This window comes from Tiliqua scincoides, chromosome 3, assembly GCF_035046505.1.
Source record: "Tiliqua scincoides isolate rTilSci1 chromosome 3, rTilSci1.hap2, whole genome shotgun sequence".
In the NCBI taxonomy this organism is placed as follows: Eukaryota; Metazoa; Chordata; class Lepidosauria; order Squamata; family Scincidae; genus Tiliqua; species Tiliqua scincoides.
In genome coordinates, this window is record NC_089823.1 from 187,407,452 (window position 1) to 187,427,161 (window position 19,710).

Below are 19,710 nucleotides of genomic sequence, written 5' to 3' on the forward strand. Positions count from 1 at the left end.
TAGCAAGGAGCTTCCCAGACATCAAGGCCACACTCTTGATTGTTGACAAATTGCTTTGTGCATATTCTCTGTGAAAATGTCCAGATTTGCAAGTCAATGGGTTGTTCTTTCTGCTGTAGGTGTTGACCCTGCTATCAGAATGAAAGAAAAAATGTCCTGATAGATTCTTGGCAAAAACTTGGCAGACCCATAGGAATTTTCTCTAGTTTACGTGGAAGTCTGATATGATATGCTATAGGCATGAAATTGTAAAATTAAAACCAGGGCTAGCCGTGCACAGCAAATTTTCCTTCTAAGACTGTCCTGGCTTGATTCCCCCCCCCCCCCCCAGTAATAGGATGCAGTCTGAATCTTTCTCATCATGTTGCATTTTAACATTTTTCCACAAGGGGACATTCTGCTTATATGTCCATGCTGGATATTTTCATGCAGTGAGCCTTGAACTGGAAAGCAAGTGGAAAACCCTTGATGTTCAGCTGAAAGACTGGCTTGGACTATTAAACGTATTTGACTTTTGTGGCTCTGGTGCCGTGGAAAGAATGCTTGAGTTATTCAGCAAACAGATGAAATGAAGGAATCAAGAATAGCATGGATTCCTAATGGGGAAAGACTTGGAAAGTGGGAATCGCTCCCTCTCATGTGTGGTCTCCCTACTCTTTTGCAATGTTTCCAAAGAAAAATCTAGCCTTTTCTGAAAGCGTCCTTCTCTTATAAATATAGCTGCACATACCAGCTCTGATAATGTAGCAAGTACAGGTTGAGTCTCGTTATTCATGAGGGTTCTGTTTCCAGAACTCAAAATGTTTTGTTTCCAGAACGTTTTTGGATGACAAAAATTGCATTGAAGCAAATTTCATTTAAAAAACAATGTCCCTTTGCTAGGTGATTTAAAAACAGCCTTGCTTCCCATTGTGATGTAAAAGAGAATCATTAGGCAGACAATCCATCACTCAGTCTCTCTCCAGGCGCTTAGAAAGGCTTTACTGTGAGCCAGCGACCCCTTTCTTCACCAGTGTAAAGTAATTATCATTCTTTCATGTGCTTAGGGGGAAGGGAAATATTGCTTACTTTGTACCTGGAGAGAGAATGATGAATTGTCAGCCAGCTGCCCTCTCTCACTTTAATGAGGTTATTCTTAAATGACTTTCTTCACTATAATTTAAAGGGCCCTTCTCATCATGGTGAGATAAAATTGTGGGTTAAAAATTGGTGGATAATTAGGTTATGCCTGTACTTCCTTCTCTATGGAAACTTCCAACACTGTTGGAAAGCACCAAGATGATCAGAAGCCCTGCTGGTACATATCCAATGTCCATGGAAGGTGTATGAGCCTGTGTTGGTCTCTGGCTGGTCAATGGAGCACTGGTGACCATTATAGAGCTAGCACGGACTATTTAATTGGCACTGCTGGATTATGTTCTTTCCCCCTTTTGTATATGGTGCTGTCCTAGGGGAGAAGAGCTTCCTGTCATATCTTAGAAACTCCTCTCTTACACATGAGTCCCTTGTCACTGCTATTCTGTTTTTTAACCCAATTTACTTTTAGAAACTTCTGCTCTGCTGGGGATTCCTGTTCTGATGATTCAAACACCAATGCCAAGTGTTAATGAATGCACTATAAAGCCTTCTTTCTGGCTTGTTGGCATGGGAGGGGTATCATTTTATTTGAGGATGGAACAATAGCTATAAACAACTGTAAATCTGAAGAGTGTTCAGGCTGCAGAAGGAAAGTATAGATAAGTAGTTGGAAAGTCATAATTATTTCCAGAATTCACTTAGGAAGAAATTACTGCAATTCTCTAGCATACCTTTGTCTTTGCATAACTTGGGCATTCAGTTACGTCTACTGTGGAGTTGGGGGAGGAAACGATGTCTGCAATGAAATGCAACAGAATTCTGAAACTGAGAAACCTACATTTGAATAGTAGTAGATTAAGCTCACCAAATTTTCAGGATTTTATTTTATTTTCGAATTTGAAACTGGGAAGGGTGAGCCATGTGTGATAGCAAAAAGAGTCCTGTGACACCTTACTCTAAATATACCTATTATGACAGAAGTGTTTGGTAGGAACTGGGCTGACAAAGGAGGGTATAAGGAGCTTTCAGTATGTGTGTGAATACGAAGATAAGCCAATAGTGGTTCCTTTAATTGTAATAGCTGAGGGGAAAATGCCACTGGCTGCATTGCCATGCTACTTGAATAACTTTGTCCTGTGATCCAATGCCTAGGGATGGGTTGAGAGGAACTGACTGATGAGGAAAGTGACAGACTTGCATGTTTGTGTAAACTGGCCACTAGCAACTTTCTCTACCCACTTTGCTGCTTTCAGCAGATTGTAAAGCCCTGTTTTGAATTTTTCCTTTAATAAAAATTTGATCCTATGAGACAGAGAGACGCTCACTAAACAGGAGTTATGTAACAGGCTTTTAATTACATTAATCCTTTTAGAAGACGGATGCCCTGAGTGTCAGTATGTCAGCACTTCTAGATGCTTTTGTTCCCAGTGATTGTGATTCTCACTAGATTCCTGTCTGGTATTTTGGACACATGTATCTCCCAAGTAGTGTAAAATGTTGCCTGATTATAGAAGGGAAGTCTGAATGGGTAATTGGATGGGATCTGTACTTCCCATAAAACAAGAAGGGAGGAGATGTATGCCCCCCTGCCCAGTATTTCATGTTTTGTTTGTTTGTTTGGAGAAGAGCAATCTAATCTTTTGGAACGAGTATCTGTTCAGCAGTGCTTGTGTTTTATTTGGATTGAGTCACCCCCTGTGCTTGGAACTGGAGTGTGTCTTGGCAGCAGGAAACCATTGTGACAAAATAATTCTGAATGTAAAGACATCCAAGATTCAGAGCAAAGCCCAGCTGGTTTCATTTCTTCTTAAAGTTGCAGTGCTTTGTGCTTTTTTCTTCAGTTCAAGAAACTGAGTTGTTAACAGTAGTTAACCAGTTTGAAATAGATTATGTGTTAAAAGCAATACCTGGTGCAACCCAGTGCAGTTAGCTAGTACACATGGAATCTGCATCATGGCAGGAAAAGGTGGCAGTAGATAGCCAGGGGTGATGGCTGTGCTACTATGCCCATTCCTTGTATTTTACGACCCCTTTAAAAGGGGTATTTTTTTTACAATATCAGTGTGTGTTTGAGGGTTTACTTCAGAGTTGTCCTGATGGATCTCTGTGATTCATGATAACTGCAGGAGCTGACTCTCCTGTATGTGTTTGTCTTTTCTCCAGAGTTAGGACTCTCCTGTACAATCTCTGAGGGATGTTTTTGTGTTAATAAGAGGAATGAATGGAAGTCTGTGTTATGGAGTCAAGGTAATCTTACAACAAGCCTGTGAGATTTTAATTGCCAGAGATTGTAATCTCTGTTCCTGCTTAACTCAAGATGGTCCTCCTGGAGAACCAGAACACCTTGTCATTTTTTAAAAAATTTATGTACAGGTATCCCCCCACACCCGCAACCACCACACCCCTTAACATTGTTGAGGTGCATAACAGCTGGTGCCAAGCTAAAACATTTCTTCTTTTTACAGAACCCTGTAAACATGCAAGCTTATTGTGTGATGTGCAGGCAGCCTGAATGCTTGAAGAGATTAAATCAGTGTTTCTCACCATTGGCCCCTTGCTGCACCACTTTGCAAAGTCCACCCATTGGAAGTGCCACTGAAAGTATACCTCCAGATTAGGAGACCAGACACACTGAGACAAACACCAGTAAGAGGCTCAGGGCAAACAGAAGGGTTTTTTTGAGCATGTGAAAAGCATGCACTGGAGCCTGCATTGCCGAGCCTCCTACTGTTGCTTGTTTTGTTGCATTGCTGGTCTTGCTGCCAGGTGGTGGAGATCTGGGGATCTTGTGAGTGCTATCAGACATCACCTCAAGTGTCACTATTGGTACAAGTACCACTGGTGGAGAAACACTGACTAGATTGAACATCAAAACAGGAAGCAGGTAACTTCCTGCTTAGCATTCGTTCTAGTCTCTTCAAGCATTTGGGCTGCTTGTGCATTGCGCTTTAAGCTTGCACGCTTAAAGTATCCTGTAAAAGGAAGAAACATTTTTGCAGTGGTAATAATCTAAACAAAGTTAGTAGGTGCAGGGGGCTGCAGAGATAGTATTTGCCCCATACCTGTGGTTTCCTTATCCCAGTGGGGTCCTGGAATGGATCCCCACAAATATGGTGGATGCCTGTATTTACAATATGAAATCAATCCCTGCTCCAGTATAAACTTCTATCCCTGTCATAGGTGCAGTATTCAATTGCAGGTCTGGGGCTTTAAGTACTTGTGTTTATTATAGGACAGCAAACTTAATACAATTATTTTGGGTGATGGAGACAAGTGTCAGAAATCAGTTGTCTAACCTCTAGAACAGCATTTCTCAATGTGTGCTCATTGGAGCCTTGGGGCTTCCTAACACCATTGTTAGGAGTGGAAAGGTCTCTAGAGACCAAAACGTTTGCAAGCTGCTGTTCTAGAACATAGAATTGTGATTCAAACAAAAAATTGAGTATATAGGTAGAGGTGTTTGTTTAACAGTGAGTAAGAAAGGATTATAGACTAAGAGCCCAATCCTAAGCTATGTACACTATTGCAAACGTGCCATAAGGCACATTTGCAAGGCTTAGTGGTGGCCCAGTGCCAGAGCTAGCCCAGCGCCCACTGGCACTAGGCTAGTGCCAATGGAGAGCCAGTGCTCCGCCGCTGTACAGTGGCCTGAATCTCCAGGTAGTGGAGAGGTCAGTGGGGGCGGGGAGGGGAGGTGAGGAGTGTTCCTGGGCGGAGGAGGTGGGGGAGGGAGGGTGGGCAGATAGTGGGGAGGAGGTGTTCTGGAGGAGGGAGTGGGGCGGGAGGGGGGCAGAACAGGTGAAGCTCAGCTCCACTGGATTCTGAGCTCTGTGTCAGGCCATGCAGTCTGACACATAACTCTTTGATTCTGCAGCAGCTCTAGAGATGGCGTAAGATTGAGTAGCCCCATTGTGGGGCTACTCCCTTTACCCCTTCTCCCAAGGAGGCAGAGGTGGCTGCTAGGGGTGTGCTGGATGCCAGGGCAGCCATTTTTGGTGCCGCTAAGGATTGGGCTGCCCATCTTGTCGAGCACAGTGGGCTTACTTTTGAATAAAATACACTGTTTTCAAACACCTCTCTATATAGCAGGGGTGCCCAAACCCCGGCCCTGGGGCCACTTGCGGCCCTTGAGGACTCCTAATGTGGCCCTCAGGGAGCCTCCAGTTTCCAATGAACCTCTGGCCCTCTGGAGACTTGCTGGAGCCCGCACTGGCACGACACAACTGCTTTCAGTTTGAGGGCAACTGTTCGACCTCTCACGTGAGCTGTGGGATAAGGGCTCCCTCCACTGCTTGCTGTTTCACGTCTGTGTTGCAGCATTGGCAGCAAAGGAAAGGCCAACCTTGCTTTGTGCAAGGCCTTGAGCTATTGTAAAACCTTCATTTATACAAGTTCCATCTGTAATATATTCATTTATGTAAATTTATTTAAATTTTAAATGTAAATTAATTCTTTTTTCCCCCGGCTCCCGACAGTGCCAGAGAGATGATGTGGACCTCCTGCAAAAAACTTTGGACACCCCTGCTATATAGGATTAGATCAAGGACATACCCCCATTTTCTTAAGTACAGTTGCTAGACATATTGGAAACATGCCCACCTGTGTTCAGATACTTCTATTCTGGAAATCCCTGTGTGTCTATACCACACGCTTGAGGAGCCAATGAGAACTTTATTTGGTGAAGACAGGTAAAAGTTCTGAGCAAGTAAGGTTCTGAAGAGTTGGTGTGCCAAGATGTATGCCTTGGGATAATTTGTTTTCAGGTTCAAAACTGATGTCATGCCCTTGAACAATAAGTGTGCCATTACCAGCTGCTTTTTATTGTAGACAAGGAACATTATGGGGCACTTAAATGCTCAAATGATAGATGTCTCTTTGTTCTATAACCAAATTCCTACTGAAATTTATGTGAGTAAAGGTCAAATTAGCTCATTTTAATCTTGCATGGAAATATTTAGGATGTTAAGCCCTGGAAACATGCTTCTCAACGTTTTCAAATAGAACAAGAAAGCATCCCTGCTACTTGTGGATACTTTTTCAAGTCTTCATCCTTGAGATGCAGAGGACCCTAAACTTGCAACTATTTTGCTGCCCCAAGAGCAACAGAATTCTTCTTTCCAGCTTCTTTTTTTCAGCATCTCCAGAGTTAACTTCAGAAGACATCATCTGGAGAAACAATTACACTTTGCTGGCTTGGTCTCAGAATATTTGAAAGCTGAGTTGGAGAACAAATAAGCCCTGGCAGACTGAAGCGTAGTTGGAAAGAGGATGCAGGAGAGTCTGGCGGCAGGAATTGAAAACTATCATTGGGTCAAAGGACCCATTGTTGGTTCCTCAGTATGGGGGTGATTCCTGTGTGGATATTCCATGCCCTAGACCCAAGTTTGGACTTGTGTTTTGAATGTTCTTAAGGTGAACAGTATCCTTTTCTGGCTTGTGTGCCTTGAAAATTGAGTTTAAATGGAGGGTCTTCCTTTGATAGGAAGTCCTTTGGCTCCTAAAACCTTTCTGACACCTCAAAAACCAAAGCTCCAGCATTTTGTGCTTGGACGTATCATTGGAGCATGCTGGGAGGCAGGCATGATGCTAACTTGAATGACTGCTCTGTAGCCACACTGACTGAAAAAGCATCTTACCAGGAAAAGCTTGAATTCTGCATATGAACCAAGTGCCAGTGTTCTGCTGCTACTCTTGATGCAGTAGCAGCAGAACGATTTGTACTTCCCCAGCATGGTTTACATATTTATTCTGCTTCAGGGTAATGAGATGTAGTTAAGGACAATTCACATAACTGAAGTGGCACCACAAAAATATGGCTGAGCATGTTTGGGCTCCTTTGTGTTCATGGTGAAGTGATTATATTCTTTTTTTGCCACAAATGCAACTTTTGTCTTGGCCCAGCCTATTTGTACTGTTGGAAAAACTGCCTAGAGTGGATTATGCATTTCTACAGGGTGAACTGTACTTCCAAATGAAGCTGTCACATTGTGTGCAACAGAAGTGGTAATGATGCTATTTGGATTCTGAGAACTGACAACTCCTCTAAGAGTCCTCAAACTGTGAATTTTACATTGCAATCTAGAATTTTAATTACGTTATCTCGTTAATGCTAAAAGTGATATTATTGGAACCAAGAACAGAGATTTATATCTAATATTTTCTTTACACACACCAAAGTCTCTAATGCCCTTTTTTCTCCACTAGTAGGAGAAGACTCTCCCCCATTTCCCATGCCATTTGGGCATGCAGTAGTTGGCTTGGAAAAAATGTGTCTTGCACCTCTGTGGTCAACCATCTGTACTGTACTGACCTTGTTCCATTGACTAATCTTCTCCATTACACCCAATGAAATAAGCAACTGGAGGCAACCCTTTAGATTTGGAGCAGTATTTAACCATGCGCTAATAATTTGGTTTCTCTTTGGCCTTATTAAAATCGTATTGTTTCACAAATCCCAGAGTCTCGTGGCAACAGAGAACCTTGACTGCATAGCTGTTTCAAGACATGCCAGCAACCACTGGCAGATGGGGTCTTTGGAGTACTCTACTTTCATTTCCCTCTGATTTTCACCTCCCATTTGATTTATTTTTATGTTTTGAAAAGTTTTTTTTCTTTTTCTCTTCTTCCCCTCTCCGGTCATGGTCACTGTTCGCTAGGTTTATGTGTTACAGTTATTCAGGCACAAGTAGATAAGGCATTGGACCTGAACTCAAAACACCAGCTCATAAGTGGAATTAGTAATGCATTTCCAGGCTTCCATGCTAAATGAGCCTTGTTTTCCCCCTACACCTATCTAGTTAGTTTATGTGGTCAGACATTCTCATTGTAGCTAGGTTCCTAGATAATGGAAATCTGTACTTTCATTTCTTTTTTGAGGTTTACATTTTATTTCATAGACTATTGTTGAAATAGAAGATCTGAGTTTCCTATATAGGAAATAGAACTCTTTCTTTCATCCCCCACTTTCTGTACATCTTCTGTTGGCATACAGAGTGCCTTTCAGCCCTGAGTGACTGGTAGCTCCCCAATACATTTAGGATCATGTGTTTGGTTTAGGTCAGGCAACTAGCTTCCCAACAAGGTCCAGTGTTGGAACTTTTCTTCTTAGACAGAAATTACTCTTCCGGTTGACATGTTTGGGGTTGATTTTTCTTCATCCAAGTCTTTTCGTATGTGTTTGTGTGTGTTAGACCAACAGCAATCTTTAGAACAAATGGTAGGAAGCTAGAAATATGACTGTAGGACTGGGGTGTCAAACTTGTTTCATACAGCAGGCCGAAAAGCATTCATGATGCCTACTGAGGGCCAGATGTCATTAAACAGGAAGTGATGTCATTAAGCAGGTCATGTCCTGAAATGAGCACTTTTTTCTACTTAGCAATTCATTAGCTGCAAATAACAAGAAAAAATATATAAATCTTGATCATGCTTTCAAGATATGGAAGAGCGCAATTAATTATGTGGGCTGTCCATTCAGCAGTGACACCTAAACACATTTCAGCAGCTGATGGTAGTGCTGGGAGAGTCTGAGGGCTGAAAAAAAAGCTTCCATGGACCACATCTGGCCCTCATGCCTTACAATTGACACCCCTGCTGTACGACAAGGTACCAACTTAATTTTAAAAGTGTATGTTTTTTTAACCAACATTCTGTTTCCACCCCACCCCATATTTTATTAAGGACCCAGTGTTGGGAATTTGTGCATGCAGTCCTGAGCACCTGATGCAGAAATCCAGTGCCAAGAACTGGATGCATGGGATATAATATGCAACTAGTTTGATGTTCGTAGGTTTTCATGGCCAACAATAATCCAACAATTTGACATCTATTTATTTGGGTGAGAAGACCATGGTTGTGTCAAATAATGAGAATCCATGTTGTTAAAAAAAGTCCAATGTTTCAGTTGTCCAACGTTTGATGGTGCCTATGTAGACACGATTACACTCACTGGGTATCCAATACACACCAGGTGTATCTAACTGTTGTCTCCTATTCCTTAGGATTTCGAAGAAGTTGCTGGACCCTTTTCTTTGACCCTAATTCTTTGACACAACCCTAATTCCCTAATTAATTCTTTGACACAACCACGGTCTTCTCACCCAAATAAATATACGTCAAATACAACTAGTTTGTGTGAGTATTAGGAGATGCACGTTGGACACACAAATTTTTGGCATCTAGTTCATAATGGGCCTCTAGAATAGCTTAACTAAAGAAGTCTGGTGGGCCTCATCATTTCCTTAGTCAAGCATTGACTTTACTCTCCATCTAAATTTAGTCTTTTAGAAATGTTGCCTCTTCAAGTTGTCTACTCTGCTGTTCTTGGCTGTTGCATTATATGGTGTGATTTTATTTTTTTCCTGAAGTGTTTTTAAGAGCCACCTTGAGTGTAATGGGTACAGAAAGGCAATATTTAAATAGATGTGTTTTAAAATGGGGTTATTTTACTCAGCAGTAAGCCCATTGTATTCAGTAAGACTTGGGTTATAATTCTATTTAATTCACTGGAAACAAATATTATTATTATTATTATTATTATTATTATTATTATTATTATTATTATTATTATTATTATTATTATTATTAACAGTATTTATATACCGCTTTTCAACTAAAAGTTCACAAAGCGGTTTACAGAGAAAAATCAAATAACTAAATGGCTCCCTGTCCCAAGGGCTTACAATTTAAAAAAATGCAAATGAATACCAGCAGACAGCCACTAGAACAGACAGTGCTGGGGTGAGGTGGGCCAGTTACTCTCCCCCTGCTAAAAAAAGGAGCACCCACTTGAAAAAGTGCCTCTTACCCAATTAGCAGGGGTAAATAGTTAATATATAAACTATAATAAATTATGGTACTTGCAGCACAGTCCTATACACGTTTACTGAGCAAAAGGTCAGTGGGGTTTACTCCCAGGAAAGTGTTCAGTGGGGTTTACTCCCAGGAAAGTGTGCATAGGTTTGCAGCCTTAGAAACTGTTTTGAAGTTACTATTCCTGTCCTTGAAAGTGGGAATCGTCCAATTAGCCTTGACCTTTTTCTAATATTGTGCCTTAATTCCACATCCATTGTTGTCAGTTTACCAATAAGCACAACCTAAACTTATCTCTGCACAACTGGGGACAATAATTGCCAAATCTGTGAAGACGCTAATTAAGAGAAAAAGCTAAATTTTGTAGCATTTAAAGTGTGTATGTGCATGCTTCAGCCAGCCCTGAATACATTTCTTAAAACATTACTTTCTATCTATATTGAAAAGACCATCTGTGAAGTGCTCCCAGGGAACAGTGTTTCTCTCCCCACGTAGTATCTAGTAAGAGAATCAGTTTTTGAATGTGGTCAACTTGGTATGCTGCTGTTCTTATTTTAACAGATTGTTGTAAGGAATCTCATGCACAGCTGATGGACACCATCAACATCTCAATTTCATTCAAGATCTGATCAGAATATGTAACTCCAGCTCTTGTGTCTCTCCAATTACTTCTAATTGAAATGAATAAAGCCCCATGGAAACATTTATCTTGTCTCTGCTCCTTGATATTTATGGAGAGTGACAGCATTCCTATGCCTCATTTCACTAATTTGTCGCACTAACCTTGGTTTAACACCAGGAGTCTGGGGTTGACAGATTTCTGCTAGCAGATGTGCTAGGATTGTTTTTCCACCAAGCTGCTTTGAGGCCAGGGATTATGGGAAGACTGGAATGTTTAAATATTGGCTGTCTGAACATTTTGACATTTTGATCCAAAGTGCTTGTCAAAGGCTCCCATTTCTAGCATGTGCTGTCTCTGAATAATTAAAAAGCAAGAAATATTTTATTAATGGTATACAGGCCCTTATCCATGGGGTTCTGTTCCAGAACTCCCCGCGGATAGCTGAAACTATGGATATAGACAAATGCCCATCCCATGGTCTGGGGGCTGCCCCCCCCCCCGAAGGTGAGGGGAGCTTCGCTCCATGGCTTTCCTGGTCTCTTAATGCCTTATAAGGCATTAAAAAGTCACTTCTGGTTTCTCAGTGAAACTGGAAGTCATGTGATTTAAGCACTAAAGCTCAGTCTGAGCCCAACAGGCCATGGATGGACATCCACGGCTTCTGCTGAGCTCAGAAGTCCCTCTGGAGGCGAGGGGAGCAGAGCTCCCCTCGTGTCCGGATGGGGTGCGGGAGGGGGCAGACCCAATCTGCAGATATGGGGACCCCCCTGTACTAACTCAAGCCATATTTGGTATTGATTATTATTTATTAAATGCTGATGGGAGAAAGGTAGATGCCACAGGGCTAGAGAGGTGGAATGGTAGGCGAGCACCTCCATTTTCAATAACTGCTCTTCCTTGTGGTAAAATTCTTTTCACTCTTTTATTTTCAATCAGAATACATCTGTGCTTGAATGGGATGGCCACGGGGGAAATGTGAGACTGCAGCTGTTTGGGGATGAGTATTGTTTGGGCTTTCATGAATAAATGAGTGAAGGGATGGTGTTGACACCAGAAAGAACTGCCTCTATACAGTATGTTTCCTGTGCTCAGATGGCAAGTGCAGTAGTAGAATCTCTTTAAGCTGCATACAAGAAATCTTTTCTGCACATCGTGAAAAACCATGTGGCAATCAGCTCTGGGCTCCAGTTTTGGTCTGTGGTGTACTTGGTTCCTCCACATCATCATGGATGCTCCACAATGGCTTGCTTGGTTTTTGTTTTCTACCAGCTATAATCTCTGAGTTGGAAAAATAGAAAATTCTTGGAAGGAGTCACAGGAACTGTGGATTCAGATTTCCGAGTCTCTTTGGGAGCGGCCATCTCCTACTCCTTCCATTTCTCTCTCTCTCTCCCTCTCTTCAGAGCAATGTATTTGGTTAATTGGCAGTTTGCTAAATATGCTGACTGTTCTGCAGGCTGCTCATTTATAGGAAAAATGTTCCAGAGGGTTGACTGTTGTTTCCGTTCTTTGAGGCGTGGCTTCAAAGCCAGGGGTGTTGTTTGAACAGGGCTAGTAAGAGAGGCAGAGAAAGGGGAACATGAAAGACGGTTTTGGAGGGAAAGCAAAACAAAACAAAACATCAGAACAGGTTTATTATCAGCTGCTTCCACAGGCTGCTGAAGGTGACCAGTTCAGTAGAACTGTAGGACAGAAGCTGTAGGTGGATGGGGGATATTCAAGGAACACCTGGATGCTTCAGAAAGTGGCGCCGGCCGTTGGGTAGGCTGTCCTTTGCTCACCTTTCTATGCTGCATGTTGTTTCCCAGTGCAGGGTAGAAGCAGTTGAGATGCTCCGTTTATCTCTTATAGTGCTGACATAGTTTCCTTTATGTTAAGTTGTAAAACTATGCACCGAACTAATGTGGCTGAAACAATTTAATAACTTTGGATTTATAGGGTAGCATTTTCTGGCTATCGGTTACACAGTCAAAACTTGTGATGTTGCTTCCTATGGTGCTGTATGATTCTTTTTAATGTTGAACAAGAGCTGATCTGATAGTCTAACGGCTGTCTAACATCACGGATGACTTCAAAATGATAGTGCCTGAACTGAACTCTACTAAAACAACCCTTGGTAAAAGACTAATTGTTCTGCTGGACAGAATGCTTTACCATCTGTCTGAATCATTTTCTCAGCTAGACTTTTTGTAGGTGGGAATTTGAGGATGAAAGCAACTTATTGCAACTACCTGGTGAGTTTGTAGTTGAGATAGGACTTAAACTTGAGCCTCATTTGTCTGCTTGCTATTCCAGACTGGTTCCATAGCAGGAGATGCATGTTTGTTTTAAGATTTAATCCTGTGTCAGAAGTTGTGTGTTGGACTCATCCTGTGCTTGCGAATCATACAAAACTGTGACAGAGCTAACAGTGTGATCAATGCACGTCTACTCTGAAGTAAATCTCATTGTATTCAATGAAGTTTGCTCTCAGGAAAGTGTGTAGCCTGACACTTAACCTTTCTAGTTCAATTGCTTTTTTTGAATAACCCCTAGAGGTTCCCTTTACATGTGTGAAGATTTTGTTGTGTGTGTGTGTGTGTGTGTGTGTGGCTTGTGCCAGCTATAAGCTTAACGTAGTTTTACTCCAGTTACAGTATGCAGATGTATCTTCTCTGACTTGGCGCCTGCATTTAAAACAATTTTTGATCTGGCAGTATGGTCCAGAAGTTAAGAAGAGACTGCATTTCAGGATCTTGTAACTGGAGGTTGCTTCCTGACGTTAGATTTACCACTTCAACAAAGATCAGAGTGAATATGTGTGCGTGGCAATAGCTATCCCTATGGAGTCTTAGTGTTCATGATCCTTCTTCCATGTGTTCGTTCTGAGTTGATAGTGTGCTCACTGTTGGAAGACTAGGGCTAAAAACAATCTGAGAATCAATGTCATGAAATTCATACTTGAAGAGTAACAGCTCTAAGGAATAAAGAAACACAGGATTAACGCTACCTAGCTTCCTGTTTAAAAATGTCATAAGAAATTGCTTGCCTCTGTTTGGGTTTCCTAGAAACATGGCAGCTAAGAGGTAGCAGCATTGTTGTTGTGTGTCTTTAATTGAAAGAGATAAATATTTAAGATTCAGATCAAGCTTCTAAATTCCAGGCGATAAAACCAGTTGTGATTCCTGCAGATTTCCGAATGCTCTGTCTGTAGTATGACTGGAGATTTTTCTTGGCCAGTGCAGGCAGATATTAAGGCAAACGATGAGGCACTGCTGATGCAGCAAAGGCAAAAGTTGTTCCAAATTACTCCAAAACAGAACACCCGCTCCCTTTTGAACTTGGTTGGTGGAAGACATTTCCAGGAGAAACGGAAAAGCATATTTTAGAGTGGCTTTGCTGGTGTTGCGATGCATTGCCTATTAAAAGTGAGCTGGCAAGCACAGAAGGGCATGTACAGTGTTTCCTGCCAGTCACTTCCTATGAATGGATCTGGTGTTATGAGGCATCTTGTTCAGTACTTACCACTCACAGGCACCAGATGGACTTGCTCACAGAGGCTGGCATGCCCGCCTAGTGATGGGTCTGTAATTTATCAAGACTGAAGGGATATTTCCTTCATGACTAAAATGCACAGAGCTTTCCCTCCCCCACCTCAGCTTCTATTCTTCTTCTTACTGGTTAGTCTTTGTGGAATGCCGCTCATATCAAGGGAAATATATTTAAATTCTGTTTGTTTCAAGAACCTTGAAAATCCCAGAGACAGAAGAACACTTAACTAGGACTCCTTGCATGTTTGTGGTGTGATTTCTGAACCCCTCTGATTTAGGCATCTGTCATTATGATTGCCTCAAATCCCCCCCCCCCAAATTGTGAACAGCCTGTTGTAGGTTTATCTGAACTATGTCTAGTTGAAGAAGGTGAAGAAGGGTTGCTTATCTCTAACGCTGTCCCTGTGTCCATGTATACATGAGGCTATACGGTGGTGAAGAAACGAATATTGAGTGAACTAGCTGCAGTGGGATTTCTTAAACATCATTGTACAAAGCCCACCGTCTCAGCCACAGTGTGTGGGAGGACAAACTTACATCACAACTGGGAGTGAATTTAATCTTTTGCATATTGGTAATCTCTGTCGTGATATCTGGTAGTGTTTATTGTTACCACAACAAACAGATACAAACATTGTCCGAAGTCCTGCATAGAAGTCACACCAGCATGAACTGGCGAGGGCCGGTAAAAATGTCTGTTTGCTCAAAGTATTTGCTAAGAGTTGCTTCAGGTGTGCACTCTGTGGGATTTTTACCCCTGCTTAAGGATAGTTGGCTTGTGGAAAGGAAGAATGCAAACTGGCAATGCTGTATTACCAAATTCTGTGTGTTTGGTGTAGACCATCTATGAACCTTGCTTATCCCGTACAGCATCTCTTTGTATATCTGGAGAGTGCCAGTTTCCAAGGAATTACCACACTCTGGTTTTTGTTCCTTGGTTGTGTTTGAGTGGGGCTATGCAAGCGAAGGGGAAAAAACTATGCAAAAAAAGCAAGATCTTGTTTCCATCGGCTTGGGTCAGAAGAGCAGCGTGAAGGTTTAGTCCCCCATAGTGTCCTTGAGTGTACCCCTTTTGATCATATACAGGAATTCATTTGTGTGGGAGAAGGTAGATATGCTACGTGGAGAAACTAGTTTTCCATTCTTGACACTGGGTGGCCTAGCCTGACTTCACAAAGATCTTTGCAACAGACAAGGCCTCGTGATATGCACTCAAGATGTGCTAGCAAGCTGCCTATCACCAGAAATAGAAACATTTCCATCTCTTGATTAAGCTAAGTGGCCAGATTCTCAGCATCCTGGGCATGATCCCTCTTGAAATGTCACCCCATGTGGAAGCACTAAGGAAAGAGCAATATCTGTGCTGTTGCTGCTTTATCGTATCAGATGTTTTATGGTTGTATTGGTCAGTGTATTGATTTTATGTAAGCTGCTTTGTGTGTACATGATGGAAAGGCAGGGTAAAAATAATATTAAACAAATATCTCCATAGTTGCTATGTCTGTCTAACTCATGTTGATCCCATTGAATTCAGTGAGCCTTAATCCTAAAGAGGTGTGTAGGATTACAGTATAAGTATCTCACCATCTTAAAGTGTTGTGCATTGTCCTGTACTTGTATACCTTTACTGCAGTGGTTTTCAAACTCTCTGGAAGAGTTTGAGAGCCACTAAGTTCTTGCATGGGCAGAAGGGGGAAAAATGGGTTCTGGGTCAAATGTATGGGTCCTGAATATGTGGATAAGGATTGCCATCCTATAGGGGAGCAAAATACATTTGGTCTGCAGATTTGGTATGAGAGGGAATATGCTCACAAATTGGGAACAAAGCTATATTTGTTCAGGAAAGTGGTTGTCCTTGCCTCAGTTCCTCCTCCTGAGGAATGGAGATAACAGTTATGCTTAACAAACTCCCCCAGAAGGAATGAGCAGCACCTATCAGTGATCACTTCTATAGATTGGCCACATGTATTGTCTACCATCTGGGGTGGCTACTTCTTTAGTGCTTTCAGAGAATGAAAGATAATTGCTGTCAAGTCTGAGAAGTGTTCAGTGTTTTACAGAGGCCTGGAACTTGGTACAGTTTGTCCATTCAGTTTTGGATGTGACCCTGGAAGGCAGAAGGTTGAGAGGTCTTCTACTGAGGATGGAAAATGGTAATGGAGGAGGATTCTAAGACCGTTTCTTTCAAACTTGGCGTTGCTCAGATGTCTGCTGTGCATGCAGCCTAGTCACACCATTGTATCTTAGTGAAATATTAAAGGATACTTTCAGCTCAGAGTTGAATATTTTTAATTCATTGTGAAGATGGAAACTGTACCACCTCCACATGATGATTCATGGACTGCATTTCCCCTTGCCAAGCCTCTTCTTCATTTAATCTTTTTTGTACATGTATTTATTTTTCTGAAAGAAAAGGTAAGGGGAGTGTCACACTAGTTTTATAGGAGCCCGTCGGCAGAACAGGCACAGATTTGCAATGTTGCTTCAATATAATGCTGATAAGCAGAATTCTGGGTAGGATATTAGCATGGGGAATGTCAAGGCAAAAGGTGATATATATCATTGCATGCAGAAGTCCATATAGACCATAAGGGAGTATATTTAGCCATTTATTTACCTATTTATTAGATTTGTATTCCGCCTTTCTCCCCGAAGGGCACCCAAGGCAGCTAACAATCAAATTTAAAATACAAACAAGGTAAAATGCAAATAAACATTAAAAATAAAAAACAATAAAAACCAATTAAAACAAGATAAAATACATAGCAGCAGCAAATTAAAAGCATGCAGTAAAAGACATAATTTATAAAAGCAGCTCTAATAAGGCCTCGAAGGCTTTCCTGAATAAAAAAGTCTTCAGGCCCCACCGGAACATTAATAACGAGGAAGCTGTCCTCAATTCAAAGGGGAGGGAATTCCACAGTGCAGGTGCCACCACCGAAAAGGCCCTGTTTCTGGATGTCATCCCCTTCACCACTTTCAATGATGGGACCCTTCTGATGATTTCAACCAACAGGGCCTTTCAACCAACACTTTCAACCAACAGGGCTCCTTCTGATGATTTCAGAGAACAGACCAGCCTATACAGAAGAAGGCGATCTCTCAAATTTGCTGGTCCCAAGCTGTTTAGGGCTTTAAAAGTCATATCCATCACCTTGAATTCAGCCCAGAAATGAATGGGCAACCAGTGCAGCCGCCGGAGCAGCAGCGTGACAGAGTCAAACCGCCAACTTCCAGCAACTACACGAGCCGCTGCATTCTGCACTAGCTGTAGCTTCCGGACCATCTTCAGGGGCAACACCACGTAGAGTGTGTTACAATAATCTAATCTTGATGTCATTGTGGCAGGAACCACCGTGCCCAGATCCACCCAAGACAGGTACAGCCGCAGCTGGCGCACCAGCTGAAGCTGGACAAAGGCACTCCTGGCCACAGCTGACACCTTGACATCCAGGAGCAGCTGCAAATCCAGGAGATCCCCCCAAGCTGCGAACCTGCTTTTTCAGGGGGAGTGCAACCCCATTCAGAGCAGGGCGATAGTCCAGCACCCACATCATGGATTTCTGCACCAGGAGGACCTCTGTCTTATCTGGATTTAATCTCAGCTTGTTCGCCCTCATCCAGATCCCAACTGCCTCCAGGCAATGTTCCAGGACAGGGACAGCCACCCTGGAGTCCAGTGGAAAGGAGAGGTAAGAGTTCAATGTCATCCGCATACTGATGGCACCCAACTCCAAATCTCCGAATGACCTCTCCCAGCAGTTTCATGTAGATGTTAAACAACATGGGAGACAATATAGAACCCAGTGGCACCACACACCTCAAGGGTCAGGGTACCGAACAGGAGTCCCCCAGTACCACCATCTCAGATCTGTCAGCCAAGAAGGACTGGAACCACTGCAAAACAGTGCCCCTGATCCCCACCTCAGCCAGGCATCCCAGAAGGACACATGATCGATGGTGTCGAAAGCCACTGAGAGATCCAAAAGGACTAGCAAGGATGCACTCCCTCCATGCAGCCCTCAGAGAAGGTCATCCACCAAGGCCATCTCCATCCCAAAGGCAGGCCTGAAGCCAGATTGAAAGGGATCTAGATAATCCACTTTATCCAGGATCCTCTGGAGCTGAAACGCCACCACCCACTCGATCACTTTGCCCAGAAATGGGAGGTTCAAGACTGGCCAATAATGATCCAATATAGAGGGGTCCAGAGAAGGCTTTTTCAGGAGGGGGCAAACTACTGCTTGCTTTAATGCCAGAGGCAACATCCCTTCACTCAAAGATGAATTTACTACCCTCTCTGTCCACTTGGCCAGTCCCTCCCAGGCAGATCTAATCACCCATACTGGGCACAGATCCAGCGGGCAATCAGACAGCCTCACATTCCAAAGGATCCTGTCCACATCTTTAGGGCCTACAAGCTGAAAAGAATTCCATAAAACAGAACTGACAGGAACCACGGGGACATCACTAGACATTGTCAACATGACGTCCAAGTCATGGCGCATCCGAGCGATTTTATCCATAAAGTGACGGGCAAACATGTCACAGCGGACTTCCGTGTGCTCCTCCTGATTAGTTGGTGGGATCTGATGGAGAAGACCCCATACAACACGGAACAGTTCTGCTGGTTGGCTCTGTGCAGATGTGATGGTGGCAGAGAAGAAGGAACGCTTTGCTGCCATCATTGCCACAAAGTAGGCCCTATAGTGGGCCCTAGCCTGTGTTTGGTCAGAATTGTCATGAGTCTTTCTCCACCTCAAGACATCTACCCTGCTTCTTTCTCAAGACGTCTACCCTGCTTACCCTTTTTCAAGACGTCTACCCTGCTGCTCTATCACCCGCAGCTCCTCAGTAAACCAAGGAGCTACGTTGACTGCTACATGGCAGACGCCGCTTAGGAGTAATCTCATCCATGGCCCTAGCCAACTCCCTATTCCAGAGGTCAACCAGAGCCTCAGATGAGTCACTGGCCATCAGCAGGAAAATCCCCCAAAGCCCTCAGGAAACCTTTCGGATCCATTAGTCTTTGGGGTGGACCATACAATAAGGTCCTCTGCCTCTGCGGAGACAGGAGGCCGCAACAGGTCTAAACCTTACCAGGAAGTGATCTGTCCATGACAACGGAGTGATCTTGGTCTCTACCACATCCAGATCACCATCCCTTTGTCCCGATAAAAACACCAGGTCTAATATGTGTCCAGCCTCATGGGTTGGGGTTGAGATCTTCTGTGACAGGCCCATGGTTGCCATGGCAGCCATGAAATCCTGAGCTGCACCTACTTCTGGGGCCTCGTTGTGCACATTGAAGTCCCCCAACACCAATAGGCGGGGGGCCTCCAATGCAACATTCGAGATCAACCCAGTCAGCTCAGGCCAGTCAGCTTACACCAACAAAATCCCAATCCTGTCTCACCCTTCCAACGAGACATACAGACACTCAAACCCAGTGAATTGCTGGACAGGGCTCCTGGCAAGGGAGATGGCACCCCGATAGACCAGTGGTTCTCACACATTTAGCACCGGGAGCCACATTTTAGAATGAGAATCTGTCAGGACTCACCGGAAGTGATATCATGACTGGAAGTGACATAATAATAATAATACAGGTATTTATATACCGCCTTTCTTGGTCTTTATTCAAGACTTTATTCAAGGCAGTTTACATAG

The 19,710-nt window shown here is 43.0% G+C and overlaps 1 protein-coding gene across 9 annotated transcripts in view; it reads left to right on the top strand.

Annotated features, from left to right (window-relative positions):
* The window catches only part of SH3PXD2A (SH3 and PX domains 2A), a 310,946-nt gene that overhangs the window by 247,693 nt on the left and 43,543 nt on the right, over window positions 1–19,710 (top strand). Inside the window, exon 1 of one of the 9 annotated variants that reach the window (XM_066619744.1) lies at window positions 12,202–12,271. The exons of the other annotated variants lie outside the window; for them this stretch is intronic. Coding sequence (XP_066475841.1) covers window positions 12,217–12,271 — 55 coding nt within the window. The 5' untranslated portion in view covers window positions 12,202–12,216. Of the gene's footprint in view, window positions 1–12,201; window positions 12,272–19,710 lie in introns of those variants that run through there. 9 annotated transcript variants of the gene reach the window in all.